We start from the raw sequence: 26887 nt of genomic DNA on the forward strand, positions 1-26887 counted from the left end.
ATCACTGCCTACAGTGAAACTGTGTAATTATTGCTCATTTCCCATTAAGTCAGACATCACGTGTAACACGTTAAACAACATGGCACCCAAGCAGTCCCCTGCCTTTGGAGCCACTCCCTGTCCGCCTCTGTCACTCTGTCCAGCCTTCTGCCTCTCAACGTAACAATTCCGAGTCTCTCCTCCCTCTGCACCATTACCCCTGCCAACCTCATCAGATCCTGGCTCTGCCTCTTCCTATCTGACAGCCTGAGCGTGCTAATTCAGCTCCTCACGCCCAGCTTCCTCAGCTGTGAGCGTTCTCTGTACACAGAAAGCTTTCCTCGCTTTAGTTAGACCTTGATTTCTAACTGCTACATCCACCTGCATCTCCTATAGTCACTTCAAATTCAAAATGACTCTTCCATTCCGCCCTAAAGCAAGTACTTCTGGTTTCCCAATTTATTAAAGGCACCACCAGACCCTCCCTGTACCAAGACACAAAATCTGAAGAGCATCGCTCCAGCTTTCCCCTTCCCTCCCGCCCCCAATCAGCCAGGCTTCTCTAGAGGGGCCACGTGGTGGTGTGAGTTAAGAGGGGCTCTGGAGCCCGGGGATGGATTGGAAAGCAGGCTCTAGGAATTGCTCTGTGGCCTCGGAAAAGTTCTCTCTCCGGTCTGTGACCCTGCCTCTGTATCTACAAAATGTCAATAAATCAGTCAATTCATGTCGAGTACTTAGAATAGCACCTGGCACATAATAAAGGTCTTGCTCCCCACTAACTCTACCTCAACTCCTCCCAACCCCAGCTGGACATTAGAACCCAATGCCCTGGCTGTATCCCATGTTAATGAAGTCAGAAACTCCGGGGTGAGACCCAAGGCTCTGGGGTGTATGTGGAGCGCACACACGTGGTGTGTGTGTAAGAATTAAAGTTCCTCATGTGATTCCAGTGTGCAACCAAGGCTGAAAAACACAACTTATAAACCTAGAGCTCTCAACATCTCTCACTAGAACCACAGTCCTTCCCCAGCCCCACAGTTCCCAGGGCCTGGAACATGGATGCCGGGGTCCCACCCAGAGATTTTGATCTAACTGGTCTGAAGTGCGTGCAGTCTGGGCACAGGACATTTTAAAGTCCTCCAGGTGATTCTAATGTGTTTGGCCAGGCTTCAGAACCACCGACCCCCTTCTCTACCCACTTCAATTTGTCCCATGTTACTGACAGGTTAATCTACAATGATGGTGGCAGCCCTATCATTCCCCACATTCAAATATATGTAATTATTCTTTATTTCTTATTAAATTAAACATAAACTTCTGTTCCCATAGAGTGGGTGGCTTTGAGTCAGCTATCTTGTACACTCCTCCATCTACAGCTTCATTCAAACTGGGCAACCAGCTAAAGCCACCCACCCACGTTCTTTCCTATCTCTGCTCTCCCACTGACCTCTATCAACTGTGTATGGTGAGTGAAATCCTAGCCTTCCTTCCAGGTTCCTCTCAAATAACACTTCCTGCTCCTCAAGCACTTCCTGGCCTCCCCGTCCGAGGAGAGCAGCAGTGTGTTCATCCCCATGTCCCCTGTGGTCCCCAACTATCAGGAACAGAAGAGGCCCTCGAAAAGCGTTTGCAGTTGTGTGGCTGCCATCTCCTCTCCAGGTTGCCTGTGACAACAACATCCAACTCAAGTGCTCATTTACGCCCACTGCCAGAGTCAGTCAAGGATGCCACACTGCCAGGCAATTACCAAGGTGAGTGGGGGCTCCCGCAGAGATCTTTGCCGTTAAAGAACAAGTGCAGTTTATCTGCCTGAAGTCAGCGATCAGTCTCCTTCCTTTTGGATAAGGGAGTCGATATGTTTTAAAATCTTGTTTCTGAAAAACTAAGCTAAAGACAAAAAAGTCACTTGAATAATGGCAGAACAAACGGGCAGTGACAGAGAAGATCCCACCAGAGGCCGCAGGAGGACAGCGGACAGTGGTTAGAGGGCTGCACAGCTCCTGGCACAGAGCACACAGGGAGTGCAGTGGCGGTGAGCTCGATATAAGGCGAACACAGTCCTTCCCTCTCTTTCTCCCTGTGTAATATGTTTAAAGGCAAATCTAAAGTGGGTTATCGAGACACAGTACTTGGTTTTGCGCTTTAAGAATCCACCACCCCTTCTGTAAAGCTCTTCATCTGAAGGGGAACGTCTCCCCTACACATGCCTACCGTGTAACACTGGGACTCGAGTGCCTGGAATTATTTCAAACCAGTGGAGGATAAATGCTGTGATGCAGAGGGACTCACCTAAATGTGTGAGCAACGGAAGGATCCATCTGCAAGTTTGCCTAAAAGCAAGGTCATCTAACTTGGATCCTTGGGGAATGTATGACAGGGGAAGGGGTAGAGGAAATCAGAGGAGGAGGAAGAGAAGGAGGGGAAGAAGGAAGAGGGGGAGGAAGGGGGAGAAAGGAGGGAGGGGAGGGAAAATGTGAGCTGATTTTAAAGTCAGAGAGTTCTGGGGAGGGAGACAAACTACCAAGGTCAGCCTGTTCTGAGGCCAAACCCTTGGGAAGCTGACACAGAAGCTGGCTTGTGCCGAAGGATGAGCTGAAATAATTCTCTAAGTTTTGCTATTGCTGAAAGATTGGAGAATTTCATTACCACGGGCTGGACTGAGAGGGGGGGTACCAACTGCCCATCCCTCCCTTTAGCTGCTTTGGGAATTGGAACAGCTTTGCCTGATGAAATCGAGTCCCAAGTGGTGCTCTGCTGGCAACACAGGAACGGGAGCCACAGACGAGGACCCAATGCCATCTACAAGCACAGCGATTTCGTTTTACAATGAATGATCTATGGGTTTTTGGGTCCCGGGCAACTGGTTCCCCAAATCTATGCTTAATTCATTTTCTAAAACCCCCCTTTCAAAACTGAATAACCAAGCTTACTTAGCTCTGTTACCCTAATTAGTTGGAGGCCCTAGATGGAAAAAGAAAATGACTAAGTGAGGCTGAACGAGCCTGCTTGGAAAGCATCTTATCAGCAAATGTGACGCGTCCCCGTGCCTCAGGAGGGGCGGCTCCCAGGGCGGGCGCAGAGCTGTCAGGAGGAGAGGGGCTGGAAAACATAAAGCAGAGCCACAGGTGACGGACCGTCCTGGCCTCCACCTGGTGTGGCTTCTAACCTCCGAACATGCATCTCTGAAGTCTAAAGGGTGCTTTATTACGGCTGATGGGCAAGATCAGAAAAACAAATTTATAATCAAAACTTATAGCTGAAACCGGTTTGGCTCAGTGGATAGAGCGTCAGCCTGCGGACTGAAAGGTCCCGGGTTCGATTCCAGTCAAGGGCATGTACCTTGGTTGCGGGCACATCCCCAGTGGGGCGTGTGCAGGAGGCAGCTGATCGATGTTTCTCTCTCATCGATGTTTCTAACTCTCTATCCCTCTCCCTTCCTCTCTGTAAAATATCAATAAAATATAAAAATAAAAATAAACTGACAAAGCAGCTGCAAGGGAAAACCAAGCCTGCTTAGTACTCAAAGAACATGTGAAGCTTTAAGTTTCTCCCACGGAGACGATTCCATCAGCGGTAGATAAAACACCTGCCCGATCACTAACCTGCGCCGTGAGGGTGGGGTAGGGAGCAGATCGAGACTCGTGTCAGATCCAGATTTCTTACCTGCCAGCCAGCGCCAAGTGCATCCCTCCCCCGTTCCTTCTCCTTTCTTTATCTCTTAGACAAGAAAACTAAGATCCAAAGCGGGGACCCCACTTCCTTAAGGTCCCACAGGTGGTTGGGTGCCAGTGGGAGGACTATCATCCAGGCCTCTGGCTCAAGTCAGCATTCTCTCCGTAAACCACCAGGCCTCTTCTTGCTTGTGCTCCCGTCAACCCCACCTCACCCCACCCATGAGTCCTCCAGGTGAGAGACAGGAGGGCACAGCTGTCCTCCTCTCCTGCCCTGTGTTCCAGGGGTGCACTCTGTGCCATGCAGGACCCTGGGCCTCAGCAACAAGCTACAGGGACTCAGTGTGTCCCAGGCATTCCACTTCCAGAACGGGTCTTCCTGCTGTTCTTAGACGGTAATAAAATGATCCAGAACGACAGTGTAAACACATACTTCAGTTATTAAATATGGATCGGTAGACTTTGTAGCCCTCAGGCCATGTGGAATAACGCCATTCACTCTGCTCCATTCTCTTACTTTCAGGTTCATTTTTCACTTGCACCTTTCCTTGCCGCTCCTAATTTGTTCCTCGGTATATTTATTTGGTAGTTCTTCTGTTTCCTATCGCCAGGATGAGCTACATGGGATCTAGCCCTTCGCAGTGAAGAAGACATTCCAAAAGGGACCTACTAGAGGGAGTACACTGGAGTTCTGAAGGACACTTGAGGCAAAGGTGTATTACTCCCGATCACAGTTACAAAAAAGACCACCCAAGGCCCCCGGACAGCCGAAGGAAGGTCAGCCAACAGGCCATGCTACTTCTGAAAGAGGGATGGGTTAGTCAGCGTAACCAGATTGCACTGGACTACCTATTGAGCCTTCTGACTTCTCTCTCCCTCCATCACTCACTCTCTCATAGCATAACATTTCAACCACAGATATCACTAAGTATTGAGTGATGATGGCAAAGAATGAGCTTTTTTCTTTTCATCCAGAAAATAAAACCATAGGTGACTGGAAGGGACTGGTTGTTCATTACAAGGGAGCTCCCGAGAAGAAAGAAGCAGACAAGTGTCCGGTCCCGGTCATTCCGCTGGAGTGAGAACACGCACTGGCTGGCCCCGTGCAGGTGAAGGAGGCCCCCCACCCGCCTGCAGCAGGGCAGGAGCTCAGCCAACTCACGGAGTGATCTGAGGGTCTGGAGGAGAAACAGCCTCTATTAGCTTTCTCTTCTCTGGTCAAACAATCGTTTCTGAATATCAACCCTGCTCCAGGCCCTGGGCTATGTCCTGGGATACGGGATACAATAAGAATTAGAGCCGAAACCGGTGTGGCTCAGTGGACAGAGCGTCGGCCTGTGGACTGAAGGGTTCCGGGTTCGATTCTGGTCAAAGGCATGTACCTTGGTTGCAGGCACATCCCCAGTGGGAGGTGTGCAGGAGGCAGCTGATCGATGTTTCTCTCTCATCGATGTTTCTAGCTCTCTATCCCTCTCCCTTCTTCTCTGTAAAATATCAATAAAATATATTTAAAAAAAAAAAAAGAATTAGACTGCAGCCCCTGACCTCAAGACTCCCTTAGTCCAGTGTGGGCATACCCCATGGACCTGCCGTCACCACCCAGCGGGGCAGACACCACACTCTAGCACTTAGCTTAGCCATCTTATTTTACTCTATCTTCCCCAGGAGAGTAGCAACTTCACAAGGAAGAGGTTTCTATCTGTTTTGTTCACTGCTGTGCCACCAGCACATAACATGGTGTCTGGCAGAGTGCCGGTGCTCTGTAAATTTGTGGAATGAGTAAATGAACACCAAGCAATAATCTGAAGCCAGAACTGGGTACCTAACCTGGTAGACAACAGGGTCATCCTATCCTCACGCTCACATGGGATCGACAATAGTGGAGAGTGGGCCGGCTTGCCCTCTGCCAAGCCCCAACACCAAACACACCAAACGCGGAGCCGGAGAGGCGTGGGCGCTACTGGCCAGCTGCGGAAACGGGCTTTCTCATCCATGACCACCAAGCACTCCGCTTCCTAACGCCCCAGCACTCGCTTTCTATGTGCGGGAACCTCACCCACATAAAGGCACCTGGGGGCGATGTCTCAAAGCAAGTGCTGGAACAGCCCATCACTCGGCATGCAGGGTGTTGGGGGGAAAGATAAGGAAATAGGAAAAACAAGCTGCCACTCCACTGAAGGTAGCAACTGGGGGCTTCCGAGACCATGAATACTCCCCCTCGGAGAGCTTAGGTCTCAGACCGTACAGCAGCGGAGGAGACAGCTTTGAATGAGTTACTTCCTTTCATTGTAGGGTTCCTACTTTTTTTTTTGACCTCCCGTTTCCTTCCCCCGGCCCCGAATTCCAGTTACCAGGCTAATACCACATTTCACCTGTGAAACGTAGAGACCCAGTGTCACTGTGCATGGAGGCTCCACGCACACACGTTAAAACTGGCTCCGGTTCTGTTGCTAAGAAACTCGGAAGGAAAGGGCTTTCATCCTCCTCATTTATAAAACAACCACTTTGTCTGTGGGAGAACAAATGCAATCTCTCAAGTCCCCTTGTGTCTTGTTCTCATTTTTTAAAGGAACAGAGAAAGATGACCGAGAGCAGCTGAAAGTGTATGCTAGCTCCATTTTTTACACGCCCTTGAAAATAAAATGAAAAACAGAGTTTCGGCAACCTGGTGTTTGTTAATCTTTCAAGCTGAAGATTCTCCCCAAGGCTTCCCTCCTTCGAGCAGAAATGAAAAATGTCCCACAAAAATTACTCTTGATTTTAAGATTATTCTGAGTAGCAAGGAATAATTTACAAAGAATGCTTGGGTTCCATGTGGGGTTACGTCCAGGTCTCCATTCTCTTCGCATCGCCCCAAGGCCTGAACGGTCCACATGCACACAAATATGCGCACAAGCCCCAAGGACTGGAACAACTTATTGTTGGCTTTAAAAAACAACCTAAAATTAGGGCTAAGGGATAAGAAACTTAAAAGCAAACATATTGGCCAAAGAAAAGAATAGCTTTGTTTAAAAAGAAAGAGAAAAACGAGTACATTAACGTTTTTTGACCACAGTATAAGAGGAAGCTTAGAAAGCAATGAAGCCATGTCTGTGAAAGGCAAGGTCATGGCTGAATTTGTAGATTTAACCCACAGGCAGCTTCTACTGACATGAAATACTGAAATATTTTTCCCCTTCCAATGCTTGGCCTACCTCACTTACTAAAGGATTTAAAAATACATTTCTCTTTACAGCTTGTTATACAGTAGAACCTTTCTGCAAACTAAGTGACAAAATTGATTGCCTTACACCAACTTTTCTGCACATATAATTGATTTTTAATTTGCAGTCTCATTTCCAAAAGGACCTGACAATAAACTCTATCACACTACTGACTTCTTTAAACACAGTCTGAATCAAAGGCTGCTGGGAGGCAATCACAGGAAAAACAGTTCAATTCCATTAATACTTGAAACATTAGGCAAATTTTACCTGAATGGACATTCCCCTTTTGTAATATTAAAGGTTGGTTTTTACCATGGACCGTCATAAGAAGACGTAACATGAGTGAGCAATATGTGTATTACTTATGTGTAATAAGTCAACATTTATATTTCTCTTCTTTTCCTACTCTTATATCTAAGAATTAAGTTGTTCATAGGAAACATTACCAATTTAGCATGAAATCAGAGGAAGAGTAATCAGAGAGAAAAGTCTACTTTGATTCCATTTAAAATCACTAGTACCTAGTATATGTTGCACTAAATACGACATGTCTATATCAGGTCCCAAGTGAACTGTAAAAATTTGCAGACAAAAACTTCATTAGAAAGTGAGAGTATGAACGTTACGATTCAATTTGGCTAAAGGTACAGTTATACCAAACAACGTATGTACCTGCACAAAGCTGCAAAGAGAGCACAAGACCAGAGAACTGTAAGGACGACATTCTAATAGAAGGAAAATCCCCATAAACTCTACAGAAGAAGAAAACAAACGGATCCACATTAGATTATCTGCTGGATTCTCCCACCACCACCTTTTTCTGAATGACTACATAACATGCCCGCCTCTGGAAACCTGACCAGCCCTAAAAGAAATGCTACACCATTAAGCCTTCCCTCACACTGATGATACCAAATTTAAAACCAGACACGGTTATGGACATCTTAGAACACATGTGACACCGCAGGAGGCCCTGGGCGGCTCTCTTCCCTCGCCCCCGGTCCCTGCTCTCCCCTCCACAGCCCCCTGGTGCTAGAGGACCTTCCCTCTGGTTTTGCTGTGGATTCCATTTCCCGCGGCTGCCACACAAGCAGTAAATGAAGGGCACTGTATTTCCGCCGCACTGAGCAGCCTGTCTCCTGGCACATCAGATGCCTGGCTTGAAAAGAGGGAACAGGGAGAACAATGTTTTCTTGAGCAGACATTCCAAAGGGACACAGCAAAGGCCTCTGAAGAGGCTGCTGGAGGAAGACACCTTGCACACAGCTGTGTTCTGTGTAAGTAATAGCAGCCACACGGGTTACAAATGTTCAACAACTTATGAAGTATGGTAGCAACCACACTTGGGTAAAAATTGCTGTTTAATATTTTAACCTTGCTGTTTTGGGTTCTGTACTCATTTGAAAGTTACATTGATTTTCTGAACTTATGTATGATTGAATACTCCCTTGATGGCAGTTTGAATATCCCATGGATTGTGATCTCACTGGTCATCGAAGCACATTCCTCTGGGACCCAGGACAGATAGTGATCCTAAATTGTCTCAGTAGCTACAGATAACTGAGTTTCGGTTGGCTCGGTGGTCCCGGAATCTGGACAGCACAATTATTCTAAATTGTCCAGGTGGCCCCAGATAACGCGTTTCTCTTGATTCAGTGATTCGTAAATACTTTAGATAACTAAATTGCTCAAACTCTGCTTCTGTAAAAATGCTTTTTTTGCGAAACAGGTTCCTCATTCCAGACCCAAAGATATAATCCATCCTTTTGTGATATTCTGCACATAAGCCAGAAGGCAAGCTGTTCGGGGCTGCGAGGTCTGGAGCGCTTTTGCTCCCTCATATGCCGCCGGCTTTTCATAAATGACTCCATAATTCGACCTTTTTTTGAGGCGTCCTTTGTAAGATGGGGGTTACACTACAACACTTAGTTTGCCATGCCATGCCACGTCAATTCTGAAAGAAAGATTTTCATTTATATTTATGATAAACCAAACTTTAAATTGAAGGATGGTTTTACAATTCATGAGTTTGAAAAGCCATAGACATGACCAATTAAGTTTTATCACCACCACAGATTAGCTATCTTTGGGTAAAATTTTCAGAGGTTACTTGTATCTATGTTGTTCACCTCAATGTATCACATCAAAACTGGTGTAACGTATTTACAGGTTCCAAGTGAACTGTAAAAAAAGCATACCTCAAGGTAAAAGTTCCAGCGACCCAAGATGAAATGGAAACACTGCAGGAACAGCATGAGCAACAATGCCTGTTCCTTAGGCAACACCTGGACTTCTGCTGAAAGCTAATTCAACGTGAAAAATATTTCCAAAACCAACAGCCAAATGGATGGGAAGCAAAGGGTGAACCGCACTGCTAGGCGGAGCACCCAATCTTACAACCTTCCAAGTCAGGCCAAACTCCACAAGGAAAATGCAAGCCCTGAATTTTAAAAAGAATTCAATTAGCACCCCCAGTATTTCCATAATCAACAGCTGAATGCTAATTAAGAGCACAGCATCAAGCAGCAATGGAATCCCAGTGCAATAAGCAACAAGACAACAGCAGCGTTTGCTGCCTTCAGCTTGCATGCATAAACAAACAGAGGAACTAGCCAAGCATGCAAGGGTGACTTAATCCGCTTCCATTAGGTGCAATTCAGCCTGGGGGCCTGGTGCTATATTTAAATGTGTTCATCATGTTTAATTAAAAACCTAATAATCCAGGGTTTCAGGTTTTTACAAAAGTTCTGATCTGTATTTTCGTATTTCTCTTCGTAAGTTCTACTGATTTGGATGGCTTCCTGAAAAGGAACAACGTTTTTAGCATAACGTGCGTGAAACTAGTTAACCACAGTATAACTCCAATACAGCAGCCAGCATTCCCGTTGGCTCCATCCTGGCCCACGCCGCGGTGTTTAATAAACTTTGTGAACTGGCCTGACACTTCTTTACAAATGCTTCTCTGACCTGACCCGGTTTATTTTGCCTGAAAGACCTGGCCATGAGCTAGCTCTCAGCGTGCTTCTCAGTCATTCCACTAAAGCAGGGTCCAGGTGACACCCTCTGGCCTCGGATCTGACAGAAACGGGCACAAATCCTGCCTCAGTTCAACGGATTTAAAGTATCTTGGCCCCCAAGCGACTTCAAAAAGAAGCATCATATCTACCCACACAGACACTGCCACAGGAATCACTGGAAGTGGGGGATGACAGGCCTTCCACTGTGTAATTGTGAGGCCTAACATCTCAAGAATTAGTGCGTATCTGAAAGCGCTATGAAGAGGTTAGTGACAGTATCATTAATAGTAACTCAAACTTTTTCCAAAAGTGTAACTTTCAAGCATGTAAAAGTGTTTCTCTTTTATCCTGATGCATAATTATTAACTGTGACAAGTTTTAAAATGCTGGATTGAGAGCAATCTTAATTACAGTGAACAATCTTTAAAAATAATAACCTTCAATGAAGGGCCATCAAGTTACTCAAGTCCTTTACAGGCAGAGGTGTTCTTCTCTCGAAGACATGATTCCCACCATGAATGAATTCTCCCTCTTAGTCATTTTACAAACCAGGAGGACAACGGACTCAGAAATAAAGGCTGAGGAACCAGAGCTTGTGAGGACCACACAAGCCTAGCATGAGGAGCAAAGGATTAAGTGCCGATAAATGGAAGAGGAGCCGCAGTTCGGGGAGGGGCAGTCACCATGGGGTAAGGATGAGTGTCGGCCTTGGAGAAGGTGAGGGCCTGGACTGGCACGGAGAGATCAGCCCATTCCGGAACAGGGGCTCCGTGGAGCGGAAGTACTCGAGCTGCCCTCTGCGGCCCACCTGAGGATTTAGGCACTCATCCTACCAAGCCTCTCACACAGCACTCATCCAGATAAATGCAAAGGAAAACACTGATGATGTTGTACTCAGATCAAACTCATACCCGGGAGGCAATGAACTGGACAAATAGCTAGGATGTCCAAGTACGTAGAAAACTGAGAGGGGAAAAGGGGTGAGGAAGGCCTGATTTAGTTGGGACACATTTGTTTTGCTTATTCCTGTGCTTCCGGGATGAGAAAATGTGGTCAATTCAACAGAAGGAGGCCACATGCACGCACAAACAGGTGTCTTCTCACAGCCCAAACCAGGCTAAGGTCAGCAGTCCTGTTGGTCCAGATGCCGATTGCTGCATGAGAAGTATTCAAAGATTTGGTCTAGATACCGTCATCAAAAGCTCCCTCTGTGGACGATAGGGGCCACATGCTGCCCTGACAAGCTCAGGGGAGGCCTGCATGGCGGTCTTGCAAACTCAGAGACCTAAAGGAACCACAGAGGATGGTCTGAAATTTAACTAAAAGGGGTTATGGTGGGCAGTTACATCCTAGGCCGGTATCTTCACTGACAAGGCAATCTTTACCTTAACTGAGTCTGTCTTTTTGCATCTATGGTAACACATCATTGAAATGTCTGGGTAACTTGTAACTTCCCTTTTTCTGGAGCCCCTGGGGCACAACCAAATGTGGTGGGTGCCAGGACAGATTCCACAAATTCCTTCATTATCATGTTAATTGTTCCTGCAACCACCTAAGTATTTGTCCATCATTTTACTTTTTATCCAATCCCAGGGGTTTCCCTCACTTTGCTTTATCCCAACGCCTTAATCCAGTGGGCGGCAAACTGTGGCTCCCGAGCCGCGCAGTTTGCTGCTCTGTTGACTAATGAGTTTGCCGACCACTGGACTAGACTAAATGTTACCGTGTAGTTGGAAGCTGTGAGGATTAGGCAATTGTGGCATATTGTGTGCAAACAGGTAAAGGGTAGTATATGACAGTGGTCGGCAAACTCATTAGTCAACAGAGCGGCAAACAGTGGCTCGCGAGCCGCAGTTTGCCGACCACTGCCTTAATCTATCACCAGTGAATTTCAAGTACCCCAACTACGTCCCTCCTTTGAGTGCAATGTGTAAACACAGATGTGACCCGCCATTCTCCGGAGCATCATCTCCATTCGCTGAGGTTCTGCTTCCCGGCATGTGTCCACAGTTTGGCTCCAATAAACTCACAAAAATTCTTTACAGGTTTCAATGTTTTTCTTACGATAACACTTCGGCCCATCAATTCTTGAGTCACTCTCTGATTCATTTTTGAGGTTTTAGAAAGCAAAGCTGAACTTGGTGTAAATAAGGGCACCGGGCGACCCCTAGGTCCTGCAGGGCTGGATGGGCAGACTTTTCTCGCACCTCCGCCCAGGGCCAGCCTGGAAACAACACGAACGTGGGGAACATACACCCGGAATTACCAACTGAGGTCCCGCTGCGGGGAGACAGAAAACAGCGGACAGAGAGGGGAGATCTCGAGAGGAGCTGACCCAGCTCCCAGCGGAGGAGGCCCCAGTGAGGAGGGAGCGCTGGGCTGAGGGGGGAGGTCTGTTCCCTCAGGAGGAAGAGCCTGAGGCCCAGGCTGGGCTCCACAGCCGGAGCACCACAGAGGAGGCCCGGCCACGGACATCCAGCGCAAAAGGCTTCAGGGCTGAAAGCTGCCGTTTTTTCTTTTTTAAACCCGGGCAGCACAGGCATTTTCACTTGCAGCTACTCACCTGAGGCTGCAGTGCAGGGAGGGAACGGGGTCGGCAGTGGGAAGCCTTGCTGGGAGTCCTGCATTTGGTCTTAGGCCCCCAAACCAAAAGGGCCATTTTTCCTGAGAGGAGCGAACCCCGCCCCCCTCCCCGCCCCCCGCCAGGAGCCTCAGGGCGGGAAAAGAGGAACTCCGCCCCAGGTGATTCAGCAGGGCCCACCCTCAGGAGACCTGCCTGCCACACCCAGCATTCTGACCTTTTCAGAGGAAACAAAGCAGAGGCCAAGCCCCAGAGAGTGGCAGTGACTGGACTGGGGGAGGGGCGACCGGCCCATGTCACAGGACCCTGCACAGGAGAGCGGCTAGCCCGCCGTGTTTCCCGGGGTCCCACTGGATTGCACACAAGGATCTCTGTCCGCGGAGGCAGAGTAGTATCTGGGGCCACTCGCAGAGGAGCCGCTCTGGGACAGGAACACCCCCCCCCCTCCACATTCCCTGAAAGCTGAGCAGCGCCGCCCCTGCCTACCGCCCTTTCAGAAACGGACTTTCAAGTGATGGAGATTGACAGCTGGCTAGCAGGCAAAGGCCGGAGAGGCGGAGCCGGGGACCAGGGGAGGGGTGCGGACCCAGCCCTGGGCCCCTTCTGCTGCAGCCCTGTCCTGTGGAGAAGGACACAACCTGTGGATCGCTTGGAGCTTCAAGCAGGTGCTGAGAGCCAGAGGACAGTTCCTGGCGGTGGTGAGCACCTAACTGTGGCACGGGCATCCCAGAACTGGCAGACAGACAGCCAGCCAGTCATCAGAAGAGCAGGATCCCAAGGGCGCTCCCCTGGGACACTAAATTCCGCTGAAACGAATGCCACTTCCCTTTCCTTTTTTTCTCCCCCCCTTTAAAATTTATCTTAACTGCTTTATTGATGTATTATTCTAGTTTCTATTGTTTTGTTCATATATCTAATTTTCCTGTTCAATCTTTTTTCTTCTTTCTCTCTTTTCCTTTTCCCCTACTTTCTCATCCCCTCCCCCACCCCCTTATTTTGGGTCTATCTGCTTTCTCCTCTATTTTCCTTTTCAAAATTTTTTTTCTTTTCTTTTTTCCTCCTGTATTTTAAACTGTTTCCTTCTCCTATTCCCCTAATTCTCTACTCTTCATTTCTTTATTTCAGCTCTGCACCTACATATTCCTCCCCCCCTTTTTTGTTTTTGTAGGTTTTTTTGTTTTATTTTTCTCCTCATATTCTTTCTTTCTTTTCTTCTATCTTTCTTGGTCTCTTTTCTAATTCTCTCTTCTCTGGTGGTTGCTTTTGTTGTTGCTGTAGGAGTCTTGTGTATGTTTTTGTCTTGTTTGCATTTTGTGGTGCTATATTTTGTTCTATTCTGTCCGCACCTGCACAACAGTTCACATGATGTGGTCAGGGCTGAGCCACACAGTCAGCCAGAGTGAGAGGAGATTCCACCCACGAAAGGGACAATAACGTTCAAGACCAACCACCACAGGAGAACCCGAATAACTCAGGCCAGGGGCTCTCCTAGAACACCCAGCTCAGGAGGTCTGAGACTGCACCACTGGGTCCCACAAAACGTCTACTACTTAAGACCATGCTACCAAGTCTGGGGGGTACAGCAGTCTGATCTAATACAGAGAAACAGAAACAAAGGGACAACAAAAACGGGGAGACAAAAACAATTCCCAAATGAAAGAGAGGGAGGACTCGCCAGGAAAAGACCTAAATGAGATGGAGGCAAGCAGTTTGTCAAATAAAGAATTCAAAGTAATGGCTCACACAGCTCAGTGAGAATTACAAGCAACTGAATGAGAATTATAAGGGACTTAATGAGAGCTACACCAACATGAAAAGAGAGGTTGAAACAATAAATAAGAATCAACTGGAAATGAGGAATGACATAGCTGAAATAATGAACACCCTGGAAGGATTCAACGCAGACCAGAAGAAGCAAAGGACTGAATCAGCAAATTAGAAGACAAGGTAGAAAAAAATACCCATTCAGAGCAGCAAATGGAAAAAAAAAAATAATTAAAAAGCAGGAGGAGAGTTTAAGGGAGTTCTGGGACAACGTGAAATGTAACAACATTCACATCACGGATTGGTAGAATCAACATTATTAAAATGTCCATACTACCCAAAGCAATCTATACACCCAATGCAATCCCTATTAAAATACCAACGGCATATTTCACAGATCTAGAACAAATTCTCCAAAAACTTATATGGGATCAAAAATGACCCTGACTAGTCTCAGCAATCTTGAGAAAGAAGAACAAAGTTGGAGAAATCACAATACCAGATATCAAGTTATAATACAAAGACACTGTACTCAAAACAGCATGGAACTGCCACAAGAAAAGGCATATATAGATCAATGGAACAGAACAGAGAACCCAGAAATCAACCCCAGCCATTATACTCAATTAATATTTGACAAAGGAGGCAAGAGCATGCAGTGGAATAAAGAAAGTCTTTTCAATAAATGATGCTGGGAAAACTGTACAGGTCCATGCTAAAAGAAATGAACTAGACCACTAACTTACACCATACACAAGAGTAATCTTAAAATGGATAAAAGACTAAAATGTAAGTTGTGAAATCATAAAAATCTTAGAAGAAACCACAGGCAGCAAAATTTCAGACATCTCTCGTAGCAATAGGTTTACCGATGCATCTCCTAGGGCAGTGGTCGGCAAACTGCGGATCGCGAGCTGCCGTTTGCCGCTCTGTTGACTAATGAGTTTGCCGACCACTGACCTAGACTCTCGGTTCCAATAATTACAGGCTGTTGTTGTTCTTTGTGATTAAGCCCCTATCCCAGTGGTCAGCAAACTCATTAGTCAACAGAGCGGCAAACCTCAGCTCGCAAGCCGCAGTTTGCCGACCACTGTCCTAGGGCAAAGGAAACTAAGAAGAAAATAAACAAATGGAACATAAAAATAAAAAGCTTCTGCACAGCAAAAGAACCATCAACAAAATGAAAGGAGAGCCCACTGCATGGGAGAACATAGTTACCAACAATACATCTGATAAGGGCTTAATTTCCAAAATACATAAAATACTCATACACCTCCACAAAAGAAAGACTAACAATACAATAAAAAAAGATGGGCAGAGGACCTAAACAGACCCTTCTCCAAAAAGGACATACTAATGGCCATGAGACATATGAAAAATGCTCAACATCACTAATCACCAGAGAGATGCAAATTGAAACAACAATGAGGTGCCATCTGTCAGAATGGCTGTCATCAACAAACAACAAGTGCTGGCGAGGACGTGGAGAAAGGTGCACTGCGGGTGGGAATGCAGACTGCTGCAGCCACTGTGGAGAACAGTATGGAGTTTCCTCAAAAAACTAAAAATGGAACTGCCATTGGACCCAGTGATCCCACTTCTAGGAATATATCCTAAGAAACCCGAAACACCTATCAGAAATAACATATGCACTTCTATGTTCATAGCAACGCAATTACAATAGTTAAGATTTGGAAACAGCCCAAGTGCCCATCAGCAGTAGGTAAGTGGATAAAAATGCTGTGGTACATTTACACAGTGGAATGCTATATGCAGCAGTAAAAAAGGAACTCTTACTATTTGCAACAGCATGGATGGACCTGGAGAGTATTATGCTAAGCAAAATAAGCCAGTCAGAGAAAGGTAAGTATCACATGATCTCACTCATATGTAGAATCTAATGAACAAAATAAACTGATGAACAAAATAGATCCAGAGACATAGAAGCATGGACCAGTCTGATGAATTTCAGAGGGAAGGGGTGGGTGAGTGAGGGAGAGAGAGATTAACTGGGAAATTTATATGCATACTAGAGGCCCAGTGCATGAAATTCGTGCATGGGGGTTGGGGTGTGTGTCCCTAAGCCCAGCCTGCACCCTCTCCAATCTGGGACATCCCTCTCACAATCCAGGACTGCTGGCTCCCAACTGCTCGCCTGCCAGCCTGCCTGATTGCCCCTAACCGCTTCTACCTGCCAGCCTGATCACCCCCTAACCACTCCCTTGCCAGCCTGATTGATGCCTAACTGCTCCCCTGCTGGCCTGATTGCCCCTAACTGCCCTGCCCTGCCAGCCTGGTCTCCCCCAACTGACCTCCCCTGCAGGCCTGGTCACCCCAACTGCCCTCCCCTGCAGGCCTGGTCGGCCCTAACTGCCCTCCCCTGCAGGCCTGGTCACCCCTAACTGCCCTCCCCTGCAGGCCTGGTCCCTCCCAAATGCCCTCCCCTGCTGGCCTGATCACCCACAACTGCCCTCCCCTGCTGGCCATCTTGTGGTGGCCATCTTGTGTCCACATGGGGGTGGCCATTTTGTGTGTTGGAGTGATGGTCAATTAGCATATTACCTCTTTATTATATAGGATATGCATAGGCCATGGACACAGACAATAGTTTGGTAAAGGCCTGGGAGGGGCGGGTACTGGGTAGAGAGGGTCACTGGGGGAAAAAATAAAAACAAAGGGGACATCTGTAATACTCTCAACAATAAAGATAAATGGAAAAATAAATCTCAAAACTCCCACTGAAACATGACCCTGTGTCATTACCCTGTACTGGGGAAGCACGGCGCCCTGGAGTCCTGTTCATTTTTCAGATGGAGCTGGACTTTCCCGCGTGTGAGACTCCCCTTCCCTCTACTCTCTGCTCACGTCCCCGTGCAGCAGAGGTGGGGACCCAGTCCACACTGTGCCCCACAGAAGCTGTAGGAAAAGGAAGCCAGCTCTCTTTCCAGCAGGAAGAGCTTTCTTTAAAGCTGGAATTTTAAATCCCCAAGGGAATGAAAGGTCAAGGCAGAAATTAAAGGAGAGAGAAGGGGTCATGACTAGTGAGGAGCTGGGGAAGCAGGAGGGAAAAGGGGGGGACCATCAGGAACACGAGGTGGCGGAGAGGAGAGACCGAAAGGGAAGGAGGGAAAAGCTCAAGAACTGAGGGAGAAGAAGGACGAGAAACCGCTACCGCGTACGTGTGTAAATGGTCCCATTCTACACATTTATTCCATCCTTTCATCTCCTTATGTCTTTCTTCTACAAAGGACTGTAGAATTTTAAATTTTTATCAATCAAAGCTCTTATCTCCTCACCCCAGTCGGTCTACAGTGAAAAACAACATCAAATGACTTTTCAAAACAAGTGAGTTTAACATCTTTACTTTGGTCATTGTCCGAACAATCTCAAATGCTTAAGATGTCTCCATCACTTTCATAATCATGTAAGGTTTAAAAATTTTTAACTTCAAACAGCACCACCAACTTCACCTACGCCTGATAAACTGATAAACTTAGAGTCTTAAGGGACCACTATTACTTAACAGTGCGGATGGACCACTTCAGTCCATCCTCACTGTGGCCTAGATTTCCCCACTCCTCTCAAACTTCCTCCGCCCCCTCCCCGCCCCCCAGGCAACCATGAACAAACTTCCACACTCTACCTTCGGTATGTACCCGAGATCCACTGCACTAACAATTCCTGGTCCTGGGCCTGCACTCCCACAACAGCCCCAAAGCTCACTCTCCACTCAGCACAGTGCACCCACTGGCAGACGGAGCCACTCCTCGGCTCAGAATCTACAGAGCGAACAGCAAGGTGCCGACTAGGTCCACTGGCCACGTCGGCTCTGCCCCCTGCAGGCCCCTCCCCTGCCACCCACCTCCAGACAGTGTGTTCCCACCTAGTTCTCGAACGCGCCGGGTGAGCTTCCTTTGACATTAGGGCCCGGAATTCCCGGTATCCAAAGGCTCACCCCTCACTTTGCTAAGGTCTCTGCTCAAGTGGCCCTTACCAGGACTTTCTGAGTCCCTTACAAAAGACAGCAAGCACCCCTCCCCGGGTATCCCCGACCTTCAGACCTCAGCACACATGCCACCACTTGACACGGGTTTACAGGTGGTCTCTCTCTTAAAACATAAGCCGGAGAGGAGAGAGCTTGTGTTCCTCTTGACATGGCTCCTGACACATCGTTAGCACTCAATAAACATTGCTGAAAAAACAAAGAGCAGGAACAGGAAAGCACATGAAGTCTCCAAGCACGCTTTCTTAGCCTATTTTAAAACACCGGTGAGGAACTTACAATCAATACGTGTCGAGGTGCCAGCCTTCATCTTAACCTCACTCACCCTAAAGGGCAAACGTCAAGCAGTAGGTAACACTCATCGGCAGAAGCACAAGACGCTCAGTTTTTCCTAGTTACCTTTCACCGTCACAGATGGGGGCCTGGCTTCATGAGGACTCTGCTGGGAGCAACCCGTGCGTCTGGGACTCTATTTGTGTGCACATTTCTACCTCTTCACCTCCTTCAAGGGCCATGATAACAGAACGCATACGGAAGACCCAATGTAGTTATCTGATCAAGGCTATGCTTCCTGCTTTTGACTAATGTCCTTCAGGTTAGGGATCCTGCCGGCCTTCAAGATAAAAAAGCCACCAGCCCCACTCTAATTACTGTATGTATCAACTGGTTTTAATATGCTTGTGTTTGAAAATGGGGAAGTGCCAAACACTAGCTTGCATCAAAAACCAGCCAACCAACAAACTTTTAAAAAGAATAACTCAGTTTCCTCTCTCTTTGCATGAAACCTGGGAAAATCTTTACCATCATCGATGGAACCCTAGCTTACCAAAATCAAACCTTTCTGTACAGCCCTGAAGCTTGAAGGCTCCTTCCCTTGCCCGATGGACGCCACAGCCGGTCTGTACACGTGACTGCGTGTTTGGAATGAGCCCCTTGCCCCCGAGTAGCAGGTCACGCCTGGAGAAGCAAACGCCCAATGACCTGCCCACATAGCACCCTCTGCCCCAGCTTACCACTTCATCCTCGGTCCAGCACTTTTCGATCAGCTTAGGCACAGGCTTCTTGACCAGGCGCTGCAGGGCCTTGCCAGCATCATATCCGCTTTCGTGTAGCTAAACAACAACAGTTTTAGTTAGTTAACTGCGACAAATGACAGGACCGGAAGCACATCAATAAAGGGAAGCCCCGCGTTACTCGACTAGGACGGCTAACTGGGCACACGGACTCACAATCATCTCAGTCATCAGGATAATTTGCTTCTACTCAGCCACCCTTCCCGTTCCAGCTGTTCTGAGAGAGGGTGACAGGTAGGGCAGGGAACCTTTCGGCAATGACAGGAACAGAATTAAGAACAATAATACATATTTACTCAACAGCTGGCCTGGCACAGTGTTAAGCACATCCCGTGCACTCATGATTTTTCTTAACCCTACAAGGAAGGTATTCTCTCATTTAATCTTATGGGATCGGTACTATTTCATCCCATTTCACAGATGAGGACACTAAGGCAGAGAAAGGTCAAGTGAATGTGCTCACCGCACTAAGCCAATAGGCAGCAGAGCCAAGAGACTCAACCCCAGCTAAGGTGACTCTCACTCTGTCCCGTTCTCCCCAAAGCAGCCTAACGACACTCATGCTCTTTCTCTTAAGTCTTCAAACTGCAGTAATTTCACTAAAAAAAACTCACGTACCTAAAATGTAAGACCTTTTTAAAGAAACAAATAATTCTGTAACAGTACACGAACATTTCAGGACATCTGAATGAAGATGCTAGTTTATCTACACATTCTAATGAACTTTACTCACTCCGTATCCTTTTTGAGGCCACGCAGTGCCTGGTGCCACTGACCCCTCTGTCTCTGGCTTGCTTCCTGTGACCCCACCCACTCCTGGTCCCCGGGTCTCAACGTGCAGACAGTGGAGAGAAGCAGCAGGCAGAAAGACCCTCTGCTCAATCTACCTTTCCGCTTTGTGGCCATCCCTCCAAAACTCTCACTGGAAATCTGCCTTTCCCTCTCAGATCTATTTCTCTGATACAAGAACCTGTTTGGGCTAAGACCTGTATCTCCGGTGGCTAGCACAGGCCGCAGCATAAGGCGATCCAGAAGAAATACTCGTTAAATTAATTACTAAATGCCTTTAATGAGCGTCCCTAGGTAGCCTGAGCCCAAATCTAAATCTCCATTTACCTGAATTCATTCAGCCTTATGTTGACTGAGAGCCTATTCCACACCAGGCACTGGACTAGGCCCTGGGGCTGCAGCAGCAAACAAAACAGGCAGAGGCATCCCTGCCCCCAGGGAGTGGAATTCTGATCTTCTCACCTTGTTCAACGCCTTGTTTGAACAAACCACTGGTATTTGCTGAACACTCAGTACAATAAGTCACAAACCTTATTAGGTCACAGTTTTCACTTCCAGAAAACTCACAAACCAGTGAGGATGTGTTATGAGGATACAACACATACGAGATGACAATATCAGGTAGGTTGTAGAAGCTACTATCATCAAGGGGTAGGCCAGTGGTCGGCAAACTCATTAGTCCACAGAGCCAAATATCAACAGTACAACGATAGAAATTTCTTTTGAGAGCCAAATTTTTTAAACTTAAACTTCTTCTAACGCCACTTCTTCAAAATAGACTCGCCCAGGCCGTGGTATTTTGTGGAAGAGCCACACTCAAGGGGCCAAAGAGCTGCATGTGGCTCGCGAGCTGCAGTTTGCCGACCACGGGTGTAGGCAAAGAGCTGTGGACTCACACAAGGAGAGCGCCCTGGGTTTCCTCTCTTTAGTAAGAGTCTCAGAAGGATGTCGACTGCCTTACTAGCAGCTGCTGTAGCGCCAGGGCTGGGCAAAGTCTGTGGTCAGTATTTATTGAATGAAAGAAACATTGCACAAATACTCATTCATGGAAACAGAATGTATTACGTATTAAAATGTTCTGAGCATTCTCACAGTTTAGAGGTCCCCAATTTAATTTCAATCCAGACTGTCCAAAGAAGTCAAGGCTACTACCTTAAAATAAGACAAAACGCCCACCAGGTGAATGCTGAATCTTGCTTTGGTGGTGGTACAGTGTGCAGGAGTGAGGGAGTAGGATATGGATGCTAGGTATTAGCTTATGTATTTTTATAAAATTTAGCATTAGACTACTTTAAAAAGAAAAGCATATACTATAAATACTTTACTAAATAAACAAACTAAATACTCAAAGTTCTATATTTTGCAAATGCTTGAAAACTGTCTAGTCTTCTTTCAGAAGTGTAAAATAAAAATAGTTAGATTTTCATAGTTTGCCTAATATCCAGACCAAGCAAGTATCTGCCAAATTCTATAATATAGCGAGGATCTGTAAAGAGAGATTAACAATCTTTTTTTTTTTTCTTTTTAAATATATTTTATTGATATTTTACAGAGAGGAAGGGAGAGGGATAGAGAGCTAGAAACATCAATGAGAGAGAAACATCGATCAGCTGCCTCCTGCACACTCCCCACTGGGGATATGCCCGCAACCAAGGCACATGCCCCCGACCGGAATCAAACCCGGGACCCCTCAGTCCGCAGGCCGACACTCTATCCACTGAGCCAAACCGGTTTCGGCGAGAGATTAACAATCTTGATTGAATAAAAGGAAAAATTGCATGCCTATTTAATTTTTTAAAAAGCACACATTTGCCCTAGCTGGTCTGGCTCAGTGGATAGAGCGTCAGCCTGTGGACTGAAGGGTCCCAGGTTCGATTCCAGTCAAGGGCACATGCCCAGGTTGCAGGCTCGATCCCAGCAGGGGGCATGCAGGAGGCAGCCGATCAATGATACTCTCTCATCATTGATGTTTCTATCTCTCTCTCTCACTCCCTTCCTCTCTGAAATCAATAAAAAAATATATTTTTAAAAAAGCACACATTTTAGTGATAATTAGAAATCAATTCAAGTTGATTAAATTATAAATTCTTAAGAAAAAGCTCATGGCAAACGAACATTTTACAAAAGGTAATTACAGTATATGGGGTAATTACAAGGAGCGATGAAAAACAGTGGACTTTGGAGCCAGAATATGGATTCAAATTCTAGCTCTACTGCTTACCAGGTGTGTGATCTCAGCAAGTGACTTATCCCTCTTTGGGCCCCAATTTCATCTCCTTTAAAAATTAGTGTAATAATAAACCTAGCTCTCGGGGCTCTTGTGAGGATAACAAATGCATGTCAATTGCTTAGGACTGTACCTAGCACAGAGTATGCTAAGTGAGTGTGAGCCGTGTGTTTTTAAATAGGAAAGAGAAAAAATAAAGGGAGTGGTCTCATCTCAGTCTTCATCAACTTTCTAGATATAGAGAGCAGCCTTCTCAGATAGAGAAAAAGTACCGTGTCCAGGTGGGTTAGCTCAGTGGTTGAGTGTCCACCCATGAGCCAGGAAATCACGGTCCGATGCCCTGGTTGCCGGATCAATCCCCAGTGTGGGGCGTGCAGGAAGCAACTGATCAATGATTGTCTCACATCATTGATGTTTCTATCTCTCTCTCCCTCTCCCTTCCTTTCTCTGAAATCAATAATAATAATAATAATATACATATTAAAAAATAATTGTTAAACTATAAACAAGAACCACTTATGTTTCACCTAATTACTCATGTTAATAATTTACAAAATTTGATTAAAACTCTGGTTCAGTACACAGAAATTTTTTAAAAATGTTAAACCTTATATAGCTGATAATAGGAAATTACTCATAAGAACATAAATGCCATTGCAAAAGTGAACGAGTGATTGAAGGGCAGCCCAATGTCATTCCTCCCTAAGACATGCCTGCCTCTCAGTGAACATGGAGAGCTTTAAGTGACAGCGGGGAGAATGTTCTGAATAACTCACGGAGCGTGTGCTTGTGGTTGTCTCATGTTATCAGAGAGGCTGACTATGGCTTGCAGGACCCCTTCAGTTACCTTTCTAGTGAGGTGCTCAGTAGTATTAGAGAAAGAGGCATTTCCTCCTGAGCAGCCCAGCACTCTCGCCTTCTTTACAAATCTCGATCTGAGATCACACTTTCCCTTGAAGAAGCTGCTGCAATTTCTGTGGTAACCTGAGCTTCCTTCCGCTCCTCTGATCTCTAAATAGCGGTAACTCCTCCCTTTCATTTGATCTACTGTCCTGTTAAAATAGTCCTATTTCTAAAAATATTATGTTCCGTAACATAAACCCAATAAATACTTAGAGTGTCTACCTCTCCCACTTCTACAGAAAGACACATTTGAGAAGGAAAAGGAGTATTGACCAACAGCGAGGAGATCTTCCTGGAACAAACACAGGCAGGGGACACTGTGCTGTCAGCAATCACGCAGCGAGGCCAGCACCAAAGCTCGGTCACGGGCTTGCCCGCATGCCCTCTCCCGCTTCCAAGGGAACCAAATGGAACCTTTCTCAATAGTCACTTCCTTCTTCCTTTTGTTTAAAAACACATACATATATTTTTAATCCTCACCCGAGGATATGTTTATTAATTTTAGAGAGAGGAAGGGAGAGAAACAGCGATCAGTTGACTCCCATAAGCACCCCAACGGGGGATTGAACCTGCAACCTTTTTGCCAAATTCTATAATACAGAATCTGTGTCCTGGCCTGGAATTGAACCCGCAACCTTTCTGTTATATGGGATGATGCTCCAACCAACTGAGACACCAGGCCCGTGCAGTCACTTTCTTAACGTTAAAAACATTTATTTCCACTTTCCAGAAATCCTGGCTGAGGAAATTCTGAGAGCTTTACAGAAGTACTTTAGTTATATTTCACTAAACATACGCTTTTTATATCCTAAAGGTGTTACGGTCCACACAGCTTCACAAGAATAAAGATTGTCTGTTGCGCCCTGGCCGGTTTGGCTCAGTGGATAGAGCATCAGCCTCCAAACTGAAGGGTCCTGGGTTCGATTCCGGTCAATGGCACATGCCCAGGTTGTGGGCTCGATCCTCAGTGGGGGGATGTGGGGGGCAGCTGATCGGTGATTCTCTCTCATCATGGATGTTTCTCTCCCTCTTCCTTCCACTCTGAAATCAATAAAAATACTTTAAAAAATAGATAAAAATAAAAAAAAGTTTGTACATTTGAAAAAAAAAAAAAAAGATTGTCTGTTGAGCACTTTGGGGAAATTACTGGCATCCAGGATACCCTTCAATCCTTCCACACACATGCACTGCGTGTTACACTGTCCCAGGTACTATTCCAGGTCCTGGGCTAGATACGCTGTGAACATCAGAAATGCAAGACTGAGAGGGGAACCTGTGAGAAGCCGTTTAAAGCGGCGGTGGCCAACCTTTCGGACCTCGCGGACCACTGCTTGGCGACCGCTGGTTTAAAGCACTGGTTTCGTATGACATCTGACTGGATGTCAGGTCCACACACTAGGCTCCTAAAAGGCTGGGTTTACCTACCGCCTTTGCTTGATGCATCAGGCCCAAGCAAGCCCTTCTTGAAAGGGGTTAGTTTTCTATGTTCAGACTAGGGCCCAATAATGTTTGAGGAAGAGCTAAACCGGGTATTTCAACTCTATTCTTCATGTAAATTAGAGTTCGCTAAGTTTACCTAATACTGGCTCTCTTAAATCTGCGAAAATTGTCATTAAAAACATTCCCCTCTAATACAGCATCTAGCTCTGAAGAATTAGAATCATTTCATCTCATGAAAAACATTATGTGGGTTTCAAATGTTAAACAACTGGTCTTGCCCACACAGACACATCTATATAGTCAGGAAACTCGGTTCAGGCTTCCCAACATTGCTAAGCTCAAGTCCTTTAATAAGGATAAGCTTTTCTACCATTTCCCTAGAGAAACTGCAAAGCGGGGTGGGAGGGTGCACCCTCAAATGCCGTACAGCTTCACTTTGTAGCCTTGGAAAGCAATTAAAGCAAGATAAATAAACCTGTCTGTCCATTTTGCAGCCGAGCCAGGCTGGTAAAATCTGGGATTAAATGCAATTTTAATGTGGAGGATAGGGATCTGTACCATTTTGGAGCCACTGGGAAAAGATTATTGCAAAAAGCAGGGACCAATCAGCTTCCAATCTTTGCAAGCTACGGGGAGGAGAAGCACTTGGCTCACCCCATCCCCATCCCTCTGCCAGTCATTCAGCAGAAACCACAGCTTTCAAATTCGTCTGCACAGGAGCGCATGCGTGTGTCTAACCAGGGAAGCAAGGACTTGTCAGTCTGCTCCCACGTGACTGAACTGCAGGGCTGCTCTTCTACACACGTCAAGTCCGCCCTCCCCTAGGGCGCAGGTCAAGATCTGGGGAATCTGATACAAAATGGAAATGCTTCACCAATCCATGAGCCGTTCAAGTCACTCTTTTGTGGCACTGTCCTCGTTCTGCAGGGCCTGCTCCCCAGAACCCTCAGGTGGTGGTCTTTCATTCGCCTTGAAAGAGCAAACAGGAACTCTTCCCCATCAGGGACCCAGCCCTGTTCCGCCACGCCGCACCCTCTGGTGCCGAGATCCAGTGGGTGCATCAGGCTCAGAATGGCCTTCCCTTCATTCAACGAAGAGTTACTGAGCCCCTCCTTCTGCCGGACACTGTGCCAGCAAAGAGGGCAGGGATGAACTCACAGAGCAGACTTGCTTGGGGATTTTGGTACTAAAACAGAGCAGCTTCTGAAACAAACTCCTGGTTTGGTTCCACTGTAACAAATGCAACCGCTACACTGAGTCACGGGGAGCCCAAGACGCTGCCATATATATAACGGGACCCGTTTAGCCAGTTACACGTAGACTTGCCCCAGCCAATGCCTTCTGTACCCGAGTGAACACAGCGCAGGATCTGAGTCGTTAGCTGCTTTGTCGCAAACCAGCTGAGCTGAGGTTTCCATCTGTCCAATGGGCCTAATACCACCATCCCGCAGCTGGATCATTAAATGAGGCACAAGGTGACAAGAGACTCTGAAATATCAGAGGGCTGTAACTGTACAGTGGCATCCCCAGGGGGAGTAAGATTTTGGGTACACAGCCTTCCCTAAGACTATTCAAACAGCCAGGGGTTCAATCAAGCCAACACTACTAGTGACTGCACACCCTCCATTGTCTTCTGACAGCCTCTGACTTCGTGTGATCAGCAGGAAGAAAGGGTCATGCCGCCAGAAGAAAAACACATTTCTGCATAATTGCCCAAGTTAAATAGGCTCCTCTCACTCTGCCTGACAAATCATTCCCTGCTTATTACTTTCTATAATTTAATATCTATAAGTGCTTTACTGGCAAGCTTCTCGAAAGAATAAATAATACTTAATGACTGCCTACAGTTTAATTAACTCATGATTGAACTTCTCATGGATTGCTATAAACATTAAATTATATCCTTCCTCAAAGCTATCATGATGGAAATCTTGTTTCAAGCTTTAACTCTCCTGCCTAAACAATTCTGAGATTTCAGCAAATCTGTATATTGGACAGAGAGGTGAGAGAATCAACCTTAATGCCTGGTTATAAAGTGTGTTATTTTATAGAGCAGGGACGAGGCCTTAATTTAAATAAGATTGAAAATGTGCACATGCCCCAACACCTCATTTATATTACGGCAATCATTAAACATCTCTGGGGCTCGGGCAGTCTTATTAGCATCAACTGCGTATTACCACCAGGTTCCAGGTCCCACTCTGGCGTCTCATTTTAGCTGCCATTTTCTGTCT

General features: G+C 46.4%; 1 protein-coding gene across 5 annotated transcripts in view; it reads right to left on the reverse strand.

The window, feature by feature from the left end:
* RERE (arginine-glutamic acid dipeptide repeats) overlaps positions 1-26887 on the reverse strand; it is a 400567-nt gene that overhangs the window by 76351 nt on the left and 297329 nt on the right. For all 5 annotated transcript variants that reach the window (XM_080658269.1, XM_080658266.1, XM_080658268.1 and 2 more), the window contains one exon: positions 19235-19333. In XM_080658269.1, coding sequence (XP_080514395.1) covers positions 19235-19333 — 99 coding nt within the window. The remainder of the gene's footprint in view (positions 1-19234; positions 19334-26887) is intronic.

The sequence above is a fragment of the Plecotus auritus genome, assembly GCF_963455305.1.
Source record: "Plecotus auritus genome assembly, chromosome: 2".
Classification (NCBI taxonomy): domain Eukaryota; kingdom Metazoa; phylum Chordata; class Mammalia; order Chiroptera; family Vespertilionidae; genus Plecotus; species Plecotus auritus.